The following is a 20736-nucleotide window of genomic DNA, read 5'->3' on the forward strand; positions in this document are numbered from 1 at the left end:
ATGTTTAAGCTTGTTTTTAGACTACTTTGGAGGCAAGAACAAGTATGTGAAGAGTAACAAAACATTAGAGTTCTTCTATCTTCTCTTTATTACTGCAATTACCCATTATGAATAATTTAGTAGTTTTATCTTGTTTTGTCATGAGTAGCTAATTTCCTAGTCTAGGGTTTTGATGGAACTTATTGAAAGATGAACTTCTTGTTATGTTAATATAGTTTGCCCAGTTTAATCTCTATTTGTTCAACTATGTGCTTGTTGTAGTTAATTGATAGGATCCTCAATTAGCTGTGCCTATTTAGTGTGCATAACTCGGGAAAGAGTGCATATTAGGTAATTGTTGAACAACACCACTCCCAAAGTATATGAGGGATCAATAACCGAGGGTTTAAAGGCGGAATTAGGGATAACAAAGCCTTGAGTGCAATCTAAAGTGAGCTGTAATAAATAAAGCTAGCTAGCGTAACTCGGGAGAGTGCGTCTAGTAAATTGTCGTGATTACTTGGGAGAGATTTACGGTAATAAGAGTGCTCATGATTGACAGAGAATATTTGGTGAATCTATGTGAAGCATAACCGGAAGGAATTCCATCAATAGGGGAAATCATAACCTTAGAACCTTCTCTTAATTGTTTACACTTAATCATAGTTAGTTTTTAGTTGCTTATTTACTTTCATTCGTAGTTAGCAGAAATACTCTCAATTATTATTTACAATGTTTGGGAAGTTGATTCCGTTGAATTTAGTAAGTCTAACGAGAGTAATTGATAGGTTAATTCCTTGTGGGTTCGACTCTAGGCTAAATACTCAGATTATATTTACAACGTCTGTGTGTCCTTTTTATAAGGTATAGTTGGGCGTGATTAACGACCAAGGTGACAAGACCGAGTGTAGTAGTTCTCTGGGTTGATGGATCATCGGAGCATGTCTCTAACAGCCATCGCATTTTTGTACAAAGTCCCTTGCGTCTTTCTCCATGTCGATCCAGTAATAGCCGACCCTGATTATCTTCCGAACCAATGATTCTACCCCTGAATGGTTTCCGCAGGTGCCCTCATGAACTTTTCTGAAGATGTATTCGGTGTCTCCCGGCCCCAAACATATGGCGAGTGGGCCATCGAATGTTCTTCTGTACAAAGTATCTTCGGGCAAGCTAAACCTGGCCACCTTTATGCGTAGAGCTCTCGACTCTTTAGGATTCGATGGCAACTTCCCAGTCTTCAAGTAGTCTATATACTCATTTCTCTAGTACCAAGTCAAACTTGTTGAGTTTATTTCCACGTGCCCTTCTTCCACTACCGATTTCATGAGCTTTGCGACCGTTCCCGAGCTAAATTCGTCATCATCAATAGATGACCCCAGGTTAGCCAGAGCATCGGCTTCACTATTTTGATCCCGGGGTACGTGTTGTAGGGTCCATTCTTTGAATCAATGCAGTGTTACTTGTAATTTATCTAAGTACCTTCGCATTCGTTCCTCCTTTACTTCGAATGTCTCGTTGACTTGATTTACCAAAAGAAGGGAGTCACACTTAGCTTCGATCACTTCGACCGCCAGGCTTTTGGCCAATTCAAGACTTGCAATCATAGCCTCATATTCAGACTTATTGCTAGTCGATTTCAAATTTCTAATAGATTGCCTAACTACGTTACCCGTAGGTGGATTTAACACGATGTCGAGTCCGGACCCCGTGGTGATTGAGTCACCATCCGTAAAAAGGGTCCAGATTCCAGAAGAAGACCCCAAGGTTAACAACAATTCCCTTTTGACTTCGGGTATTAAAGCAGGCATGAAGTCAGCCACATAGTCCGCCAAAATTTGAGATTTGATGGAGGTTTGGGGTCGATATTCGATATCGTACCCGCTAATCTCTACGGACCATTTGGACAATCGGCCTAAAATCTCGGGTTTGTGCATTATGTTCCTTAGTGGGTAAGAAGTTACAACACATATGGGGTGGTATTGAAAATACTGTTTTAACTTCCTAGAGACGCTTAGCAAAGCGAGCGCCAATTTTTTTACGTAAGGGTATCTTGTTTCGGCCTCGCCATAATAGACAGGAAATTGCGTACCTTCCTCTTACTGGACTAAGACTCCACTTACCGCTACTCGGATACCGCCAAATACAGGTACAATTGCTCGTGCACCTTCAGAGTATGGCAAAGGAGTTGACTTGAGAGATGTCGTTTGAGTTCTTCCAAAGCATGTTGGCGCTCCGGGGTCCATGAAAAGTTATTCTTCTTATTTAGTAACAAAAAGAACTGATGGCTCTTATCGTAGGACCTCTGAACGGACTTGACACTGTCCACCACAGTGATAGCTTCTATAGCCTTGATTTTGTCGGGATTGATCTCAATCCCTCGGTTGGACACCATGAATCCAAGGAACTTCCCGGATCCGACCCCGAATGCGTATTTCTCCAGGTTCAGCTTCATATTGTATCTCTTCAGTATATTAAGGTTTCCTGCAAATGTTTCAAATGGTCCTCTACTCGCAGGGACTTAACTAACATGTCGTCAATGTAAACCTCCATTGATTTTCTTATTTGTTCTTCAAACATCTGGTTTACTAGGCATTGATAGGTGGCATCGGTGTTTTTTAATCGGAACGACATTACGTTATAACAATAGGTGCCAAATTTTAGTGATAAAAGAAGTTTTTCCTTGATCGCCCGGTTCCATCCGAATTTTGTTGTACCCAGAATAAGTGTCGAGAAAGCTGAGTATCTCGTGCTCGGCTGCCCCATCGATCATTCGATCAATGTTAGGCAAAGGAAAAGATTCATTAAGGAACGCCTTGTTTGAGTCTTTGTAATCTACGCACATTCTAAATTTATTCCCCTTTTTGGGCACTACCACTACGTTAGCTAACCAATTCGTGTAATTAACTTCCCGAATGGAACCTATTTTAAGGATTTTGGATACCTCATCCTTGATGAATGCATTATTGATTTCGGACTGAGGCCTCCTCTTCTATTTAACCAGGTGGAACTGTGGATCCAAGCTCAGCTTATGAGTGGTTATTTCCGACGGGTTCCTTGTCATATCTGTCGCACCTCCTTTTTCCGCCCCCGCGAGGGGCGTAGGGAGTTTTTCCAATTAAAGGACAATCGAAATGGGATTTGTTTATTTATTTCAGAGTCGCCACTTGGGAGATTTAGGGTGTCCCAAGTCACTAATTTTAATCCCGAATCGAGGAAAAGAATGACTCCATATTATAGTCTGCATACCAGAAATCCGGATAAGGAATTCTGTTAACCCGGAAGAAGGTGTTAGGCATTCCCGAGTTCCGTGGTTCTAGCACGGTCGCTCAACTGTTATATTCGGCTTGATTATCTGATATAATACGTATTATAAACTTATGTGCAAATTTTATCCTTTAGCCGCTTTTATTATTTTTTATTTATTGTTATTATTTTACGAAGAATTGCAACATTGTGAAAACGTATTTCAAACCACGTCGCAATCAATGCACCTGTGGTTATCAACACATTTCGACTCCGTTGAGATTTGGATTTGGGTTACATAAATGCACACCCGTATTTAAGAAAATAACATTATTAAATATGCGCCTAAAGCGACTAGCGTATCATTATTTTGGGTAGGGCCGTGAAATTTGCTAAAACGGCTCCTCCCTAATTCTAAGCAATTAAATGTACATTTATTGAGGACCCCGCAATCTATATATTTTATTAAGCGAGGCTCATCTCATTTATTTTTAATGGACAAATCTTAAAGCGACTACATTTTTCTATAAAAATTAGTCTCTAAAATAAAGAAAGAAAATCCTAATTAATTACTAGCCTTTTTTTATTTTAAGAAAACATGACATACTAATTGCTAGATTAATATAAATATTGATGAAAAAGGAATTTTACTCTTAATTTCGAAATTATAAATAAAAATAAAAGTTCAACAACTAATATCCAAAAGAATCAAATACAACTCAGCATTGTTATAAAAAAATTATTGATATTAATTATTCACAACCATTTGAAACTAGATTTAACTATAATTACTAAAGCTTATTAGAAAGTTTATTAGACTTAAACGTTCTTCTAATCTTGCTTGAACTCAAATCATGCCTTAATGCCTAATTTACGAAATTTAATTTAAATTCATGCCTTAGCTAAATTTAGCTACTTATTCATGATTAACCTACTGTTGATAATCTTGAAACCTTCATAACTTAATGAATTAACCCATTTTTCCAAACCGATTAAAGACTAACTTATGTTATTTTTTCTTACCAATTATTATTCAATAATACATGAAATAGCTTAAATACAATCAACAAAAGGAACAAAGAAAAGCGAAATTAAAACTTCAAAATTCATTCTTCATATGTATTCATGCTTCATATTCGGATTACAATAACCAGCTTTTCAGTTGTGTACCTGATATTGAAAGCAAAAGAAAATGAATATGAGAATCAGCAGCAGTAATAACAGTACATCACAGCAACAACAGCCCAGCAACAGTAACAATCCAGGAAAAGAGTTTGCAAACCAGTAGAGCAGTAATCCCAAAAACAAAAGCTACAAGCTTTGAATGAAACAACAACAATTAATACTGATTTCAAACAAAGAAAGAAAGCAAAAGATTTTTTCTTTTAGTTTTTTTTTTATTTATTTGAAAGCTTAAATATTTTTCGGAATTTTTCTTTCTCTTAAATGTTCCGCCCTTTTTTTTCTCTATTTCTGTATTCTCTCTTTTCTGTTCTGTTCTCCTATCTTCAGATTCGTTCTCTCTATCTGTGTTCTGTCTATCTGTATGTTCTCTACATCAGATTCAAGACTTCTATATATATCCCATCCCATAAATCTTTTAATCAATTAAAATCAACCCATTTTCTCTACCAAACCCATTATCTTCCACTCATCCCCATTACATTAAATAAATATATCACACCACCCCATTATATTTTGTCCCCCATGCCTAACATAAATAAATATAAGATTCCCCCACACTAAAATTTGTCTTGTCCCCCCTTTATATTAAACAACTATATCACAACTCACCCCATTACATTTTGTCCCCCATGCTTCACATAAAAATTACAAACATGTACAATTCCTAAACTACCCCTCCGACCTTATTACAATTACTATTTTACCCCCAAACGTACTGCGATTTACCAAATTACCCCCATCAGCTATAACAATCAATTAATCAAACTTAACCAAAATATAGACAATATGATCAATTTCTAACAATGTTTAAACAATAAATCACATGAACATGATTTCTTCAATATTTCAACAACAAATCACATGAACATGATTTCTTCAACATTTCAACAACAAATCACATGAACACAAATTGAACAACAAAGAACAACTAAAATTTGATTGAACAATATTTTAGCAACAAACAAACCTATTTTCAGATTCAACAACAACAACAACAACAAACAAGTATATTCAGATTTCTAAATTCAATAACATTGAACTTCAAATCAACTCTAACAACATTACAACAAACAATTCCTATATTAAACTTAAACAAGATTATGAGACAAATTCAAGAAATAATCATAAATGATAAACGAGAAATCAAACTATACAAATTTCGGATTCAAGAACAATCAAACAAAGTATGGACATGAATTAAATTTGTTTTAAACAAAAACAACATGACGAATTCGACTCAAACAACATTAATAATTTCTGGAAAATACATAACAACATGAAACAAATTGAAGAAATAATTAATTAAATTTCAATTTGAATCTAACAAACATTAAACTAACAAATATTCACTTAAACAATAATACAAACATGAAATAAATATGAAAAACAACTAATTAAACTTCCATTTTGAAATCTGAAAATTAACTTAACGAAACATATGAACATGAACAAAACCAGAAATCAAATATCTATCGATTTTAGATTCGAGAAATATCAAAACGAAATACGGACAAAAATAAAACTCAAAATCTACTAACCGTATCGACACGAATATGTATGGACTGTTTCGACGAACCTCGACCAAAGCTCGACCAAACGACGACGAACACGAACCTAAGAAACAACTTGAAGCCACGCCGAAGCACTATCGGCAGTTGACGCGGTAGAAGTGAAGGAACAAAGGCAACTGGGGATTCGTTTGGTCACGTGAAGGAGCTGAAAGCAGCCACCATGGACGACGATGGCAGAAGCAGTAGGGGAGGTCGACATGTTGCTAAGGTCGTCGATGAAGAAAACTGAAACAGTAGCAGCGACCATTGCAGCCAAATCAGTGGCATTCTTCATGGACGACGCACGACGCAGATGAAGAAGCGGACGAAGCAGCTGGAGCGAGGACACAGAAGTAGCTGGAATGGAGTAGCAACGACGGACTAGTTGTTGACGACGAAGACGCAGCAGCGGCGCCCATGGATGTCGAGCTCGAGCTTGCAAGTGGTTGTGTCGTTTGGTGGTTTGAATGAAGAATGAAGGAGGAGGAGCAGAAGTTGGTTGGAAGGGAGGCTGGTGAAGGTCAACTATGGACGTTGGGGTATAGCCATGGACGTTGGGGTGTTTGGAAAATTTTGAGAAGAAGGAGCCAAGGGGAGGGGGCGGATTCTTAGTTTTTAGGGTTTTTTTTGGTTTTCTTATGTTTTTGTTTTTGTTTTGTAAAAAATGAAAGACAAAGGGGGTTTGGGTCTTTTGGGTTATGGACTGGGTCGACCCAGTTCGAAATGGACTGGGTCGTAGGGAAGATTGGGCCATTTTTTGGGCCTGTGGCTTGAAATTGAAGAAGAGGCCCAATTCCGACTTTCTTTATATTTTCGCTCTCTTTTCTTCTTTTATTTTTCTAAAACTAAATTATAAAAATACTTAAACTATTATTAAGAACTAAATTAAGTTATAAAAGCGCAAATTAACTCCCAATAACAATTAACGCACAATTAAGTAATAATTAAGCATAAAATTGTATATTTGGACATTAAATGCTAAAAATGCAAACGATGCCTATTTTTGTAATTTTTAATTTTTGTAAAACAAATTTAATTACTAACAATTGTAGAATTAAATCCTACATGCAAAATGCGACATATTTTTGTATTTTTAATAATTTAACAAATAAACATGCACAGACAAATACAAATAATTATTCAAAAATATCATAAAATATCACAAAATTGCACACCAAAGAAAAATCATTTTATTTTTGAATTTTTTGGGAGTAATTCTCATATTGGGCAAAAATCACGTGCTTACAATATCAAGATGGGACCAAGCAAAAAAATCTATGTTAGCTATAAGGAATTCAATGAGATTTTTCCTAAGCTCGGGAGTTAACCCATTCCCAGGTATACCTTCCGATTGGGAAAGTGCTCGATTAGTACGACTTGCTCCAGCTCCTCAACCATCGACTTGGTGGCATCAGAATCGCCAGGGGCGATGAACGATCTAGGAACTCTGTAGTCACGACCCTCGCCTGTCTTTTGCTTCTCCGATTCGATCGGGGCCGGTGTCGGTAATTGCTATTTAATTTCTTCCTTACTAACCGACTCCAGTTTCTTTGATGTTGAGAGTGCGGATATTGGGATCACCTCATCGACCGTGAATATTTCTTTTGCACCCAGATGCCCTCCGTAAACTGTTTTGATCCCTCAAGGTATGGGGAACTTCAATACCTAGTGTAGTGTCGAGGGTATTTCCCTCATTTTGTGAATCCATGGCCTTTCGAATAAAGCGTTGTACATTATATACCCCTCGATGACGTAGAACTTCATTTCCTGAATGGTCCCAGCGGTGTTCACTTGCAGGGTTATCTACTCTTTAGTAGTTTCACATGCCATGTTGAATCCGTTTAAGACCCGGACTGCTAGCACTATTTGGTCTTATAGACCCAACTACTCTACGACCCTCGATTTGATGATATTGGCTGAGCTACGTGGATCAATCAACACACACTTAACCCGAGATTTATGTATGAGTACAGAAATTATCATGGCATCATTATGCGGTTGCACGATGCCTTCAACGTCTTCATCATTGAAAGAGATGGTCCTCTCCGATATGTAATCTCGAGTTCATTTTTTCCTTGTAATGGACACCTTAGTGTGCTTTAGCATCGGTCCCTGGGGACGTTGACTCCACTAATGATCATGTTAATGACGTGCTGAGGTTCCTCTTGCTCGGTCTGCTTGTTGGAGTCCTTATTCCTAAAGTGATTTTTTGCTCGATCACTCAAAATTTCCTAGAGGTGTCCATTATTAAATATTCGGGCTACTTCTTCTCTTAGTTGTCGGCAGTCTTCGGTCCTGTGCCCATGAGTGTCATGAACTTGCACATCAGTTTGGGATCTCTTTGGGCAGGATCAGACTGCAAAGGCCGAGGCCACTTGGTATCTTTGATGCGTCCGATGGAAGATACAATGTCGGCGACATCGATATTGAAGTTGTATTCCGATAACCTCGGTGCCTCCCTATCCCCGAGCGGCCTGTCAAAACCGTTTTTGCTCATGAGTCCCCAGCTATTATGACTTCGATCGCTTATTTCTTCATTCCTCGCAGGGTTATGTGAGGATCCGTTGCCCCTACGATCTCCGCTATATGGTTGATACCGATCTCTGCTTGGTCTTGGTTCATGATCGACGACTCTTTTAGACCTGTCATTAGTTCTGATGGGATATACGGACCCAGAAGGGGCCCCGAGTAGATTGTCCTCGACTCTGATTTTTGATTGGTACCTGTTATGGACTTCGTCCCAAATTACTGTTGGGTACTCTATCAAATTCTATTTTAGCTGCTGCGAAGCCAAAGAGCTTTGGGGGTTGAGCCCTTAAGTGAATGCCTGAACAACCCAATTTCCCTCAATCGGAGGCAGGTCCATTCGTTCCATCTGAAACCTCAACACGAATTTCCTGAGCATGTCGTTATCCCTTTGTTTTACTTTGAAAAGGACTGATTTTCTCGTCTTGACTTAAATGGCCCCGACATGAGCTTTTACGAAAGCATCTGCAAGCATAGCAAATGAATTAATGGAATTGGGGGGTAGGTTGTGATACCATGTCATTGATCCTTTAGATAGGGTTTCTCCGAACTTTTTCAGTATAACCGACTCGATCTCGTTGTCCTCTAAGCCATTTCCCTCAATGGCACATGTGTAGGAGGTCATATGTTCCTTTGGATCTGTAGTCCCATTGTACTTTGGAATTTCGGGCGTACGGAACATATTTAGGATTGGTTTCGGAGCTACACTCTAAGGAAAAGGTTTTTGAAAAAATTTCTTGGAATCCAGGCATTTCAATATCGGGGGAGCTCTTGGGATTTGATCAACCTTGGAGTTATATGTCTCCACTTTTTTATCGTTGGCTTCGATTTTATTTTCTCCTAATTCCACCCGCTTTGTCAGTTCCTCAAGCATCTTTATTATCTCGGGTTTGGTTCTGGGTTAAACTTCACCCGGCCTTTCCGTGGCCGGTTCATTTCTATGGTGTTTTCCCGGGATAGTTCGGGCTCAACTCTACTGGGGGCGCGGATTTGGTTCTGCAATTGGGCTATCGCTGCTTGTTGAGCCTGTAACATCTCGAAGATCACCCGTAAATTGATCCCATTAGGGTCAAGAGGAGGCACTTCGTTGCTGGCACTACATTGTTGTTCTCGCCATAGTGGTCGGACTCAACATCGACGTTCAAATGAGCAGATTGAGAGTTCGACATTTTTAACTTGACTTGAAATCGAAATCTCAAAGAACAAGTATAAAATAGAGTGTGTTATGTAATTTTGGATCAAATTACCGCTATTATCCCTAGCTCCACAGTGGGCGCCAAACTGTTTACCCTAAAAAACAGATAACAATTGAATTTATATGTGGTTTTAAGGATATATAGATTAATTCAATACAAGTGATTAATGACATTAGATTAAGCAAATGAAAGACGTAATAAATGACCAAACCAATGATAAGGGTGATTTTGAGCTCGGTTGATGGCTCGATGAAGAACCTACCCTCGATTCCAGGCTTGCACTTACGAAGAACTTAAGAACAAAAATAAGAACTTTGAACAACAAAGAGAATTGAAATAAATTGCCCTGATATGCATGTTACAATGTGTCCCATGGATAATAATCTTTCCCTTTTATATAGTAGGGGAATTTTACCTTAAGTAAAATTTTAAGAAAGGTAAAAATCTTCTATGTCGCTAATCACTGATTTTCTGCCGATATGGGTCGAGATTCACGTCGTGATATCCAGTAGGGCACGGACATCACATCCCTTTGTTAGTTGTGTGCAGCCGTTTGGTAATGCCATCCGAAGTCTTAATCATTGAACCAGACCCGGAGGACATAACCATGATATCCACGACGGTAGGTGTTTTGCCCTAGCCCTGATACGGGGCTCTGCTCTGACTTCGATTCATTCCTGCTCCGTTTGACTTATCGGGAAACCGAGATGTTCAGTGGGCCCGTTTTTACCCATATACGTTGGGCCTTTTAACAAAGAATGAAGCTTGTTATTATTCCACGAATTGGATGCCGAAAAAAATACTTGAATTTTCAAACTGTAGTGCTTTTATAAGTAAGGGGAAGTACACGGTTAGCCACTAATAACACATGTATTTACTTTTAAGCCACTGTTTAAAATGTCTTTAGTCTTTAGCCACTACTTTAATAAACTTTAACTGCCCGGACGAAAATACCCTTCTGCTCATGTCCTAAACTTTTGAACCTAATTTTAGGACTTCAGGACTACATGTCCTTAACTTTTGAACTTGTAACTCTAAGTTCAGGACTTCAGGACTACATGTCTTTAACTTTTGAACTTAACTTCAGGACTACATATCCTTAACTTTTGAACTTAACTTCAGGACTTCACAACTACATGTCCTTAACTTTTGAACTTATAATTGTAAGTTCAGGACCAAGTGCCCTTAACTTTTGAACTTATAATTGTAAGTTCAGGACCAAGTGCCCTTAACTTTTGAACTTGTTAGTCTAAGTTCAGGATCTATTGTCCTTAACTTTTGGGCTTCTTAGCCTAAGTTTAGGACCTATTGTCCTTAACTTTTAAACTTGGAACTCGAAATTCAGGACTAAGTGTCCTTAATTTTTGAACTTGTAACTTTAAAGTTGTAATTGTAATTTTTGATCAACCCCACTAACTATTGTCCTAATCTGTGTCGGGCAAGGATTTCCAAATGTTAATAATAACATTCTCAAACAAAAACCAAACAAAAGAGGGAGAGGGATATTAGATTAGGAAAGTCCTAGTTCGACCTTAATTTGGATTACAATCTTCCTCTGTATATAAAGGCGAACACAAGATCAGTTGCACTCATCAAGAGCTAACTACACTATTACCGCCACCAGGGAAAAGTTGCTTCAATCTGCCATAAATTTTTATTCAAAGGGAAAAGAATGACTTCTGCTAATGAATCTTTTCTAGCAAGTCTCTTATGCACACACTATCAAGTAGCAGTATGCAAAACGAAGATGTTTGTCATCAGTGGATATCCTTTGTAAACCCACTAATTATATGAGAAATTATCATCCAAAGTCAGAGACACCTTATAAAAAGAGAATCCAATGGAGTCCGCGGCAGTCGCCGTCTCACAGACGGCGGCACAGTTCTTCTCCCTAACTTGAAAGAGATAGAAGAAAGGGTAACACAGTCTTTTCATATTAATTTTAATTGACTAGTGGCTACTATTGCTAAGCTTTAAAAATACTGGATAAAAAGTAAATACCACTTTAAAAAGTGACTACCACACACAATTTTTACTATAAGTAACTACTCCGCCATTCAAGCCCAAGATGGTTGCAGCCTTGCAACACTTTCTAAAGTAAGTGACTACGAGCCTATAGCTATGAGGTACTATAATAGTTGAGGTTTTGACAAAGTTACCCACAAAAACAAAATTATTTACCTGTGTCTACCCATTTGTTTTCCTACCCATAAACTAATTACATTTCCTACCCATAGTAGGTTTTGTGGGCAATTTTTTCTTTATTCTCCAATTCTTTTTTATTTCTATGCTTATTTTCTTTTCTTTTTTCTTTTTTTTCTTTTCTCCTTTTCTTTTTTCTCGTTTTCTTCTTATTTTTTTATTTTTTCCTTTTCTAATTTCATTTAACTTCTTTTTTATATTCTTTTTCTCTTCATAATCTAATTTCATTTACTGTTTTCACTATTTTTTATTATATTTTTATATTATTACTAAAGAAAAATCAAATTGTGTACCAATTAAATGTAGCTAATACAACTAAAAAAATATTAACTAACACATGATACCGGTATAGTATATAGCTATATCAACAGGGTATACAATTATACGCAATGAGTTAAAGAAAATTTAATTTAATTATTAAACTAAAATAATATCAGTTGTCAATAAAAAATTCTAAAAGGATCTAATTGTAAGAGTATACCGTTACATCATATAGCATACTATATATATATATATATATATATATATATATATATATATATATATATATATATATATATATATATATATATATATATATATATTTGGCAGGTTTAATCTACCTCGCACGCTTGGTAAAAGCTTAAAACAAATTAAAAGGGAAAAGGCAAGTGAATTTACGGGTAATAAGTATACTATTATAGTATACTGTATACTATTATAGCATATTGTTACATTATCTTGCATATTATTACAGTATATAATAATAATATATTGTATACTGTTGAAGTATAACTATATACTCCTATAGTATATTAGTATACTGTAGTGGTATACTATTTTGTAAATTATAATAGTGTACTGTTACAGTATAGCTATATACTCCTACAGCATATTGTATACCGTAGAGGTATACTGTAGCTGTGTTCTTCTTCGATTTTCAATTGAAAATTTCGATCTCAATCACCTCAAATCAGGTCCAAATGCTATCAAATTTCAGTATGAACTTCTAGAAGGTACTATAAGCAATATTTAACAGCACCCACTTTGAATCAAACAAAAAATCTTCAAAAATAAAATTGAGCTTCAAGCCCAACAATGGTGGATATTCAAATACACACAAAAATTTAGATTTAGGATGTAATCTGCTCTTGTACTTAATGAAGTATCCAAACCATGGCTTTGTAAGTTTTGTCCACATGTAATTCTGATCGCATGGTTCATGGAAACTACTCAATTAGAGAAAGGAGGAAGGGGCCAGAGCCTAGTTCAATTTTTTCAAATAACCTCGATTGCGATTATCAGTTGGTCACCTTCCAATGTATGCTAAAATTCTCTTGTATATAACAGTGATTATTCAGAGAGAATCTGTATCCAATCTTTGTTTTAGTAAAGCTAAGCTTTTTGTGATTGAAGCCTTGACTCTGAGAACAACTAGCGAGTAAATAGTTTGGGAAGTATGGGTAGGAGTAGTAAATAGTTTGGATCTGGGCATTAAAGGGTAAATAGTTTGGAATTAATATGCATAAAGTGAGATTTTCTCATAATTAGTTTGAGAAGTTAAACAAATTTTTTTCCTTCAAATTTGCAAAAATTTAACTATAGAATGTATAGTACTTTTAATATAATTTCAAAAGACTAAATTTTATTTTTAAAAGAATTTATATTTAACACGATTGGACGCATCACTAATAGAACCATCAGCACCTCTTAATTAATTTGTCAAACTAGAAATTACTTGATATATAATCTTTATCAATTACACTTGATAATTGACAACAAATTACTTGGTTTTACTCCCATTAACATATTCTTTTTGCATATTATGCATGTATGTTATTTTTATCTTTTCTAAAACTTATACTCTCTCTGATGATCCCAAATTTATGTGATACAACTTTTTTTTGGTTTGTCTTAAAAACAATGGCACATTAATCTTTTTGAAAATTATTTAGTTTTAACATTCTAGTTTTATCATTAATGACTCTCACAATCACTCATTAAAAATAAAAAGACATGTGAAATTCTCATATCGCCCCTCATTTGAAAGGACAATTGTAGAACTTGTGCATATATTAGACTTACGTGTCAAAGTCTTCTCTAATTTCTTAAATTTGGTATCCAATTAAATGTTGTAACATAAAATAGGACGGATGGAATAATATATTGTAAAAATTGCACGGGCGCCCTATTTTGTCCCCCTCATTTAACCTATATCCATTTTTTTTAAAAGTTTTAATTTTTTCCCATTTTTTAAATAACTTCAGCCCCCTTTCTCCTCCTCCTTCTCCTTCTCAAACAAATCTTGTATATTCTAATTATAGAACCGCATTAAAGTCTGTTGTGAACAAGGAGTAGAATAAAAGCATCACGGATCAAATTCATCATTGGCTAAATTAAGTTAAGTGGTATCTTTATTTATTTTTAATTTTATCCACAAATATATAAGCGAGTAGAAACACCATTAAACATACAAATGGGACACCCAATAACTGATCAAGTTGTCACCTTTATCTTATTCTTCTTCTTCTTCATTTTTATGCTATTTATCAGCACGGAGTCAACTCAACCACCATTTTCATGTCTCATCAAACCCAGTTACCAGTTCATTGCCCTTCTGTAACGCCACCTTACCCATCCCCCAAAGGGTAAATGACCTCGTATCACGCCTTATGTTGGAGGAGAAAATATTATAGCTGGTTAAATTGTGATGCTATTCAACTTTGAATTGTTTTCCTTCTCTAGAGCTGAAGTTCGTCAGTTACAAATAAAAACTCCAGCTCTAGCTATTCAACTTTGAATTGTTTTCCTTCTCTAGAGCTGAAGTTCGCCAGTTACAAACAAAAACTTCAGCTCTAGAGCTGAAGTTCGCCAATTACAAAACAAAAACTTCAGCTCTTGAGCTGAAGTTTGCCAGTTACAAAAAACAAAAATTTCAGCTCTAGAACTGAAGTTCGTCAGTTACAAAACAAAACTTCGCCAGTTACAAAAACAAAAACTTCATCTCTAGAGCTTAAGTTCGCCAGTTACAAAAACAAAAATTTCAGCTCTAGTTCGCTAGTTACAAAACAAAAATTTCAGCTCTAGAGCTGAATTTCGCCAGTTAGAAAACCAAAAACTTCAGCAATTACAAATAAAAACTTCAGCAAATAGAGAACAAAACTTCAGCTACTATGCTTAAGTTCAGCAATTACAAACAAAAACTTCAGTACACTTGCTACTTCAGTCTCATCTACTAGAATGCTGAAGTTTTGCGTGATTGTCTTTGCTACTTCAGCCCCGTATGCTGAAGTTACGCGAAAAAAGTAGGTACGCTTGCAATATTTTTGCAAAGCGGTACAAGTTAAAACGTGACCGAAAAAGCGGGTATAGATGCAAATGCCCCTAATATATTTAACATAGAAAGTTCTCATTTCCGATCTCATCCTTCTTTTTGTTTATTTCTCTTTAATTTGTTTTAGTTTATTTTGATAACGGATATATGCATCCGCTATATTTTAAGAGCGATCATCTAAATACCGTACCTAATTACTGAAACCCTACATGATATTTTGCAGAAGGTTTTCATTATATAAATGGTTAAAGTATCTAATTTTGAAACCAAAAAATATATGTTTGATTGAATATTCATAGAGTAATTTACTCAATAAACAATGGATACTAGCAAATTATCAGGAATCCTACCAAATTCCGTACAACTAGTGAGTCCGTGTAGGGGATAGTAGAAGAAAATAATGGTGAACACGTTCCGTGGAAAACCAGAGGAAAGTGATCAAGGAGTAGTAAGTCTAAACTGGCAATCCCGTGTGTTGGAGCCCAGTTAGGGATCAATGAAATCATTTTCAAAAGGTTTATTTTGTCGCTTTTCTCTTCAATTGGATTTGGTTAACCTCGAAAGATGTAGTCATTGGGGCGGCTCTAGCAACTCACCGTCACAGTCCTCAATCAAAGTACGTCTTTTTTTTTTTTAAAGGATTTTTTTTTATTCTTATACACTATTGAAAACTTTATTACCTTAAATGTTTATGTTTAGTAAATTATCTTACTTGTATAAATTTTGTTTACAACATATATACATTCCACCTTAAAAGGCTCCCAATCTATTATTAGTGCCTTCAATTAAGGGATTTAGTTACACCATTTACCTTTTTTTTTCTCTTCTTCTCTTTCCTTATTTTTCTGATGCACTATACTAATCGTGAAGTGAAATATCATTAAAACATCCAGGGGATGCAAAGTTACGAAAAGAAGAGACACAAAACATATAAAGCTAAGGAGTGACAAATTCCAAGAAGTGATCTGAGTTATTTATAAAGGTTAACCAATTATTTACAGGGGAAAGGTTAGCCCAATTATAAAGGTTAACCAAACAAAGTATAGTTTTATTATTTTTCTGATGTACTATACTAATCGGTTCGCTGAATCAAAGAAACCATAGAAGAATGGAGAAAAGGAGATAAAGAAATTATGGAAACAAAGGTCCTTCAGGTGCAGAACAGATAGATTATAACCGAGAAAATTACCACCATATGAAGAGGAACTCATGCCACTAGTCCAGCAATCTATATAACTTGGCTTGTCTTGATGAGAACCAAATGAATTTGAAGGTGAGACATTTTCCGAAAAAGCATGAGAAGTACCATCATCAATTACAAAATTAGACGAAGCAGAAATCCAAAACAGATGAACTTGGGTCCATTCATACTGGATGAATTTTGAATAACAAATCGTCTAAATACCGAAAAAATCCCAAAGCTTATGTCATAGGCTTGTAAAATTTATCTACAACTTTCATACATTATTTATATCCAGTTATATACAACTATACAATATCATACAACTTAAACACAATTTTTATACAAATTTTATACAATATGTCTTTTGTATATTTTGTATCTGATTTATACATAGTAAAAACAAGTTTCATACAACTAATTATATATTATACAACTTATCTACAACTTTCATACATTATTTCTACTCAGTTAAATATAACTACAATAACATACAACTTAAATACAAAATTTATACAATATGTCTTTTGTATATTTTATATCTAATTTATACATAGTAAAAATAAATTTCATACAACTAATTATATATTATACAACTTATCTACAGCTTATCTACAACTTATTCACAATTTTCATACATTATTTCTACTCAGTTATATACAACTACAATATCATACAACTTAAATATAATTTTTATACAATATTATTCAACTTTCATACAATAATTAATATATAAACAGAATACAATTTTTCTACAATTACGTAAATATAATGTATATCACGTCTTCTTCTTCTTCTTCTTCTTCTTCTTCTTCTTCTTCTTCTTCGAGTTTCAATCTGAAATTCAGCCAAAATCAAGTCTAATCTTCACCAAAACATCCTCAAATTGAGATATAAATTCCAAATCATATTCTCAATTATTTGCAACAACACCCAATCCAAACAAATAATGGTTTTTGAAAAACCAAATTCGAATTCAAAGCTTCAAAGCTTTTTAATGGTTGTCAATGATGGAATTGCTGCTCTCTTTTCCTTTGCTTTACATTACTGAAATTAAGGATTGAGATATAGAGAGAGACGTAGAGAGAATTCATTTGCTTAACGTAGATATCTTCTTCTTCATTGAAAATCAAGCTAATCAGAGACGTTAATGGAGGTAGGAATTTTGAATAAGAGTAAAAATTTCATCTGATTTTTGAAAAAGTGATGAAATAGGCGTTAATGGAGGATGTCTGAGATTTGTGAAGAGAAAATCGTGGGTGAGTGCAAGATACATGGGTGAGGGGGGTGGGATGTGGAGAGAGAAACGTGGGAGGAGTGGGAATATACGTAGAGTTATTTTAGGACACTAATTAATATCATGAATTCCCTTAAAATATACATAAATAGTAATTAGGTATATAAAATGTAATTATAGTAAAACTTGAGTAGGGAGGGTAATATAGTTTCATATAGTGTATATGAATGTAAAAAATCCTATTTTCAACCTTGCCCTTCATCCTTAGACTTCAAAATTTAATCGTATTCTTTTTGTTTCAATTTAGATGACGAAATTTATCAGACACAAAATTTAAGAATTTTCTTTTTAAGCTAATAATCTTAGATATATCATAATATTTGTATATTATAATACATTAAAACTTATAATATTAAATATTTCATAATATTTGCATAATTATAAAAGTTTCTTATTCAATGTAAAATAAAAAATTTAAATTTAAATTATCTAAACATATAAAAATATGTTATTTTTTTAATATACTAACAAAATATTATGTCTCATATATTCAATCAGAAAGGATATATTTCCTCCGTTTCAATTTATGTGAACCTATTTCCTTTTTAGTTCGTGCAAAAAAGAATAACCATTTTTCTTATTTGAAAATAATTTACCTTTATGCAAGGATTTATAGATACACAATATTTATACCTATTTTACACCCCAAATTTAAAAGTTTTTTATTTTTTCTTAAACTCCATGCCCAAATAGGTTTATATAAATTGAGACGGAGGAATTATATTTTATGGTTTTGTTTGATTACTAAATACACATGTAATTACAAGGTAAAAAGATATTGTTATGTTTTGAAGCTCAGCAGAAATCACACGTGTTCAACAAACAAACAGACAAATTAAATCTTGAACTTGTGTTGAAACTAACCTAGTTGATTGTCTCATAAAGTAGCTAGGCCCCAGTAATACTTTTGACCTTTTAAAAACCAAGAATATATGCAGTTCACAATATATAGGCGCCCAGCCTGTCTCCTACTAACTCACTCCGTGTTCCTTCGTGTCTAAACCGTAAGCTTTCTTCCTATGCATGCAACATTTCACTTATCATATCACTATAAATAGCTTTTCGTAATGTTATTTATTGACTCAAAAGGAAACCTTAAACTGAATCATCCACTCTCAAACTTTCCTCAGTACACTTCCAACTTCCAATACGTACTCTCCACCGATCAAGAATGGATATTTTTGGAAACTACTATTTCGACCTACTAATTCCTACACTGTCAACTTCTTTGTTGCCAGCTGAAATACTGCCTGAATCTTCAACATCGTCTGATAATGGCAGCTCAGGGACACCTAGTTATTCTGATGAAGAAGTGATGTTAGCTTCGAACTATCCAAAGAAACGTGCAGGTAGGAAAACATTTCGTGAAACTCGACATCCAGTATACAGGGGAATAAGGAGGAGAAATTCGAATAAGTGGGTTTGTGAAGTAAGAGAACCCAATAAGAAATCAAGAATATGGCTAGGCACTTTCCCTACCGCAGAAATGGCGGCTCGAGCTCATGACGTGGCAGCGATAGCTCTAAGAGGTCGGTCTGCATGTTTGAACTTTGCTGACTCGGCTTGGAGGTTACCAATACCAGCTTCATCGGCCGCCAAGGATATTCAGAAGGCGGCCGCTGAAGCCGCCGAAGCATTTCGGCCATTAGAATCCGATGGAGAAAACTCTAGGGAAATTATTGTTGACCAAGCCATACAAGAGGTGGTTGCAGAATTGCCTGATAATGTGTTGTTTATGGACGAGGAGGCTCTTTTCTGCATGCCGAGATTACTTGCGAATATGGCCGAGGGGCTAATGCTACCTCCACCTCAATGTATAGACGGATATGTCATGGAATCTGATCATGCTGACATGTCTTTGTGGAGCTATTGAACAATTTAATTAGAAAATATGTGTAGAGACTTTAATTTGAGTAGTTTAGTTGCCTGTAAGTACACTCAAAATGCAATGGAAAATAGAGTATACCCAACCTTTTTTTTTTTGTACACGATATTGTACGCATCACTAGTAGAATCATCAACACCCCTCAATTAATTTGTCAAACTAGAAATTACTTGATAATATTTATCAATTATTTGATAAATGACAACAAATTACTTGGTTTTACTCCCATTGACATTTTTTTTATATTATACCTTTTTGGTGAAACAGAAATCTTTATTTATCACCAACACCCAATAAAAAACTGTACAATATCTTATCCCAGCATACAAGTGCTCATATCTGTTTCTCCTCTTTTTCTTATTTCTCTCTCCCTATTCTATATTTCTATTTCTACTCTGTCATTGTTTCCTACACAATTGGTCTATCCAGTCCCTCTCATTCCTACTATATTTCCTGTTTAACGAAGGAACTACTCTAACCTTACATTCTTGTTGGACCTGTGCCCAGATGATCCTCGGTGTAGGGACTCTTTGGTTCCATAGTGCTTCATTCCTTGCCCACCAAATCTTGTATATCCGAGCTGCTATCATCGCTGTAATGAACTCCCTGCATTTCTTCCCTTTGATCCCTCTTATTGATTTTCTCCAAATCCCCTTGAGATCATATTTTGTTGTCCCTTTTGTATTGGGAAAAAACTGAATTTACATTGAAGGTGATGTGGCATGACACGAGGACTGGTCAAAACATGATAATCAGTTAAGAGGCACGAGTGACAACAGATACGGGTGTCACACCTCCTTTTTCCGACCCCGCGAAGGGCGTAGGAGTTTTTTCCAATTAAAGGACAGTCGAAACGGGATTTGTTTATTTATTTCAGAGTCGCCACTTGGGAGATTTAGGGTGTCCCAAGTCACCAGTTTAATCCCGAATCGAGGAAAAGAATGACTCCATATTACAGTCCGCGAACCAGAAATCCGGATAAGGAATTCTGTTAACCCGGGAGAAGGTGTTAGGCATTCCCGAGTTCCGTGGTTCTAGCACGGTCGCTCAATTGTCATATTTGGCTTATTTATCTGATTTTAATACAATTATGAACCGATGTGCCAATTTTAACTCTTTACCACTTTATTATTATTATTATTTTAAAAAAAATTGTGAACATCGTTTAAAAACATGTCTT

At 35.4% G+C, this 20736-nt stretch overlaps 1 protein-coding gene across 1 annotated transcript; it reads left to right on the forward strand.

Annotated features, from left to right (window-relative positions):
• Positions 1-18767: 18767 nt before the first annotated feature.
• On the forward strand, positions 18768-19782 carry LOC104211885 (dehydration-responsive element-binding protein 1A-like). Its single transcript, XM_009761023.2, has one exon. The coding sequence runs from the start codon at positions 18843-18845 to the stop codon at positions 19542-19544; it is 702 nt and encodes a 233-aa protein (XP_009759325.1). The 5' UTR covers positions 18768-18842; the 3' UTR covers positions 19545-19782.
• The last annotated feature ends 954 nt before the right edge of the window (positions 19783-20736 follow it).

Source organism: Nicotiana sylvestris, chromosome 11 (assembly GCF_000393655.2).
Source record: "Nicotiana sylvestris chromosome 11, ASM39365v2, whole genome shotgun sequence".
NCBI classification, from domain to species: domain Eukaryota; kingdom Viridiplantae; phylum Streptophyta; class Magnoliopsida; order Solanales; family Solanaceae; genus Nicotiana; species Nicotiana sylvestris.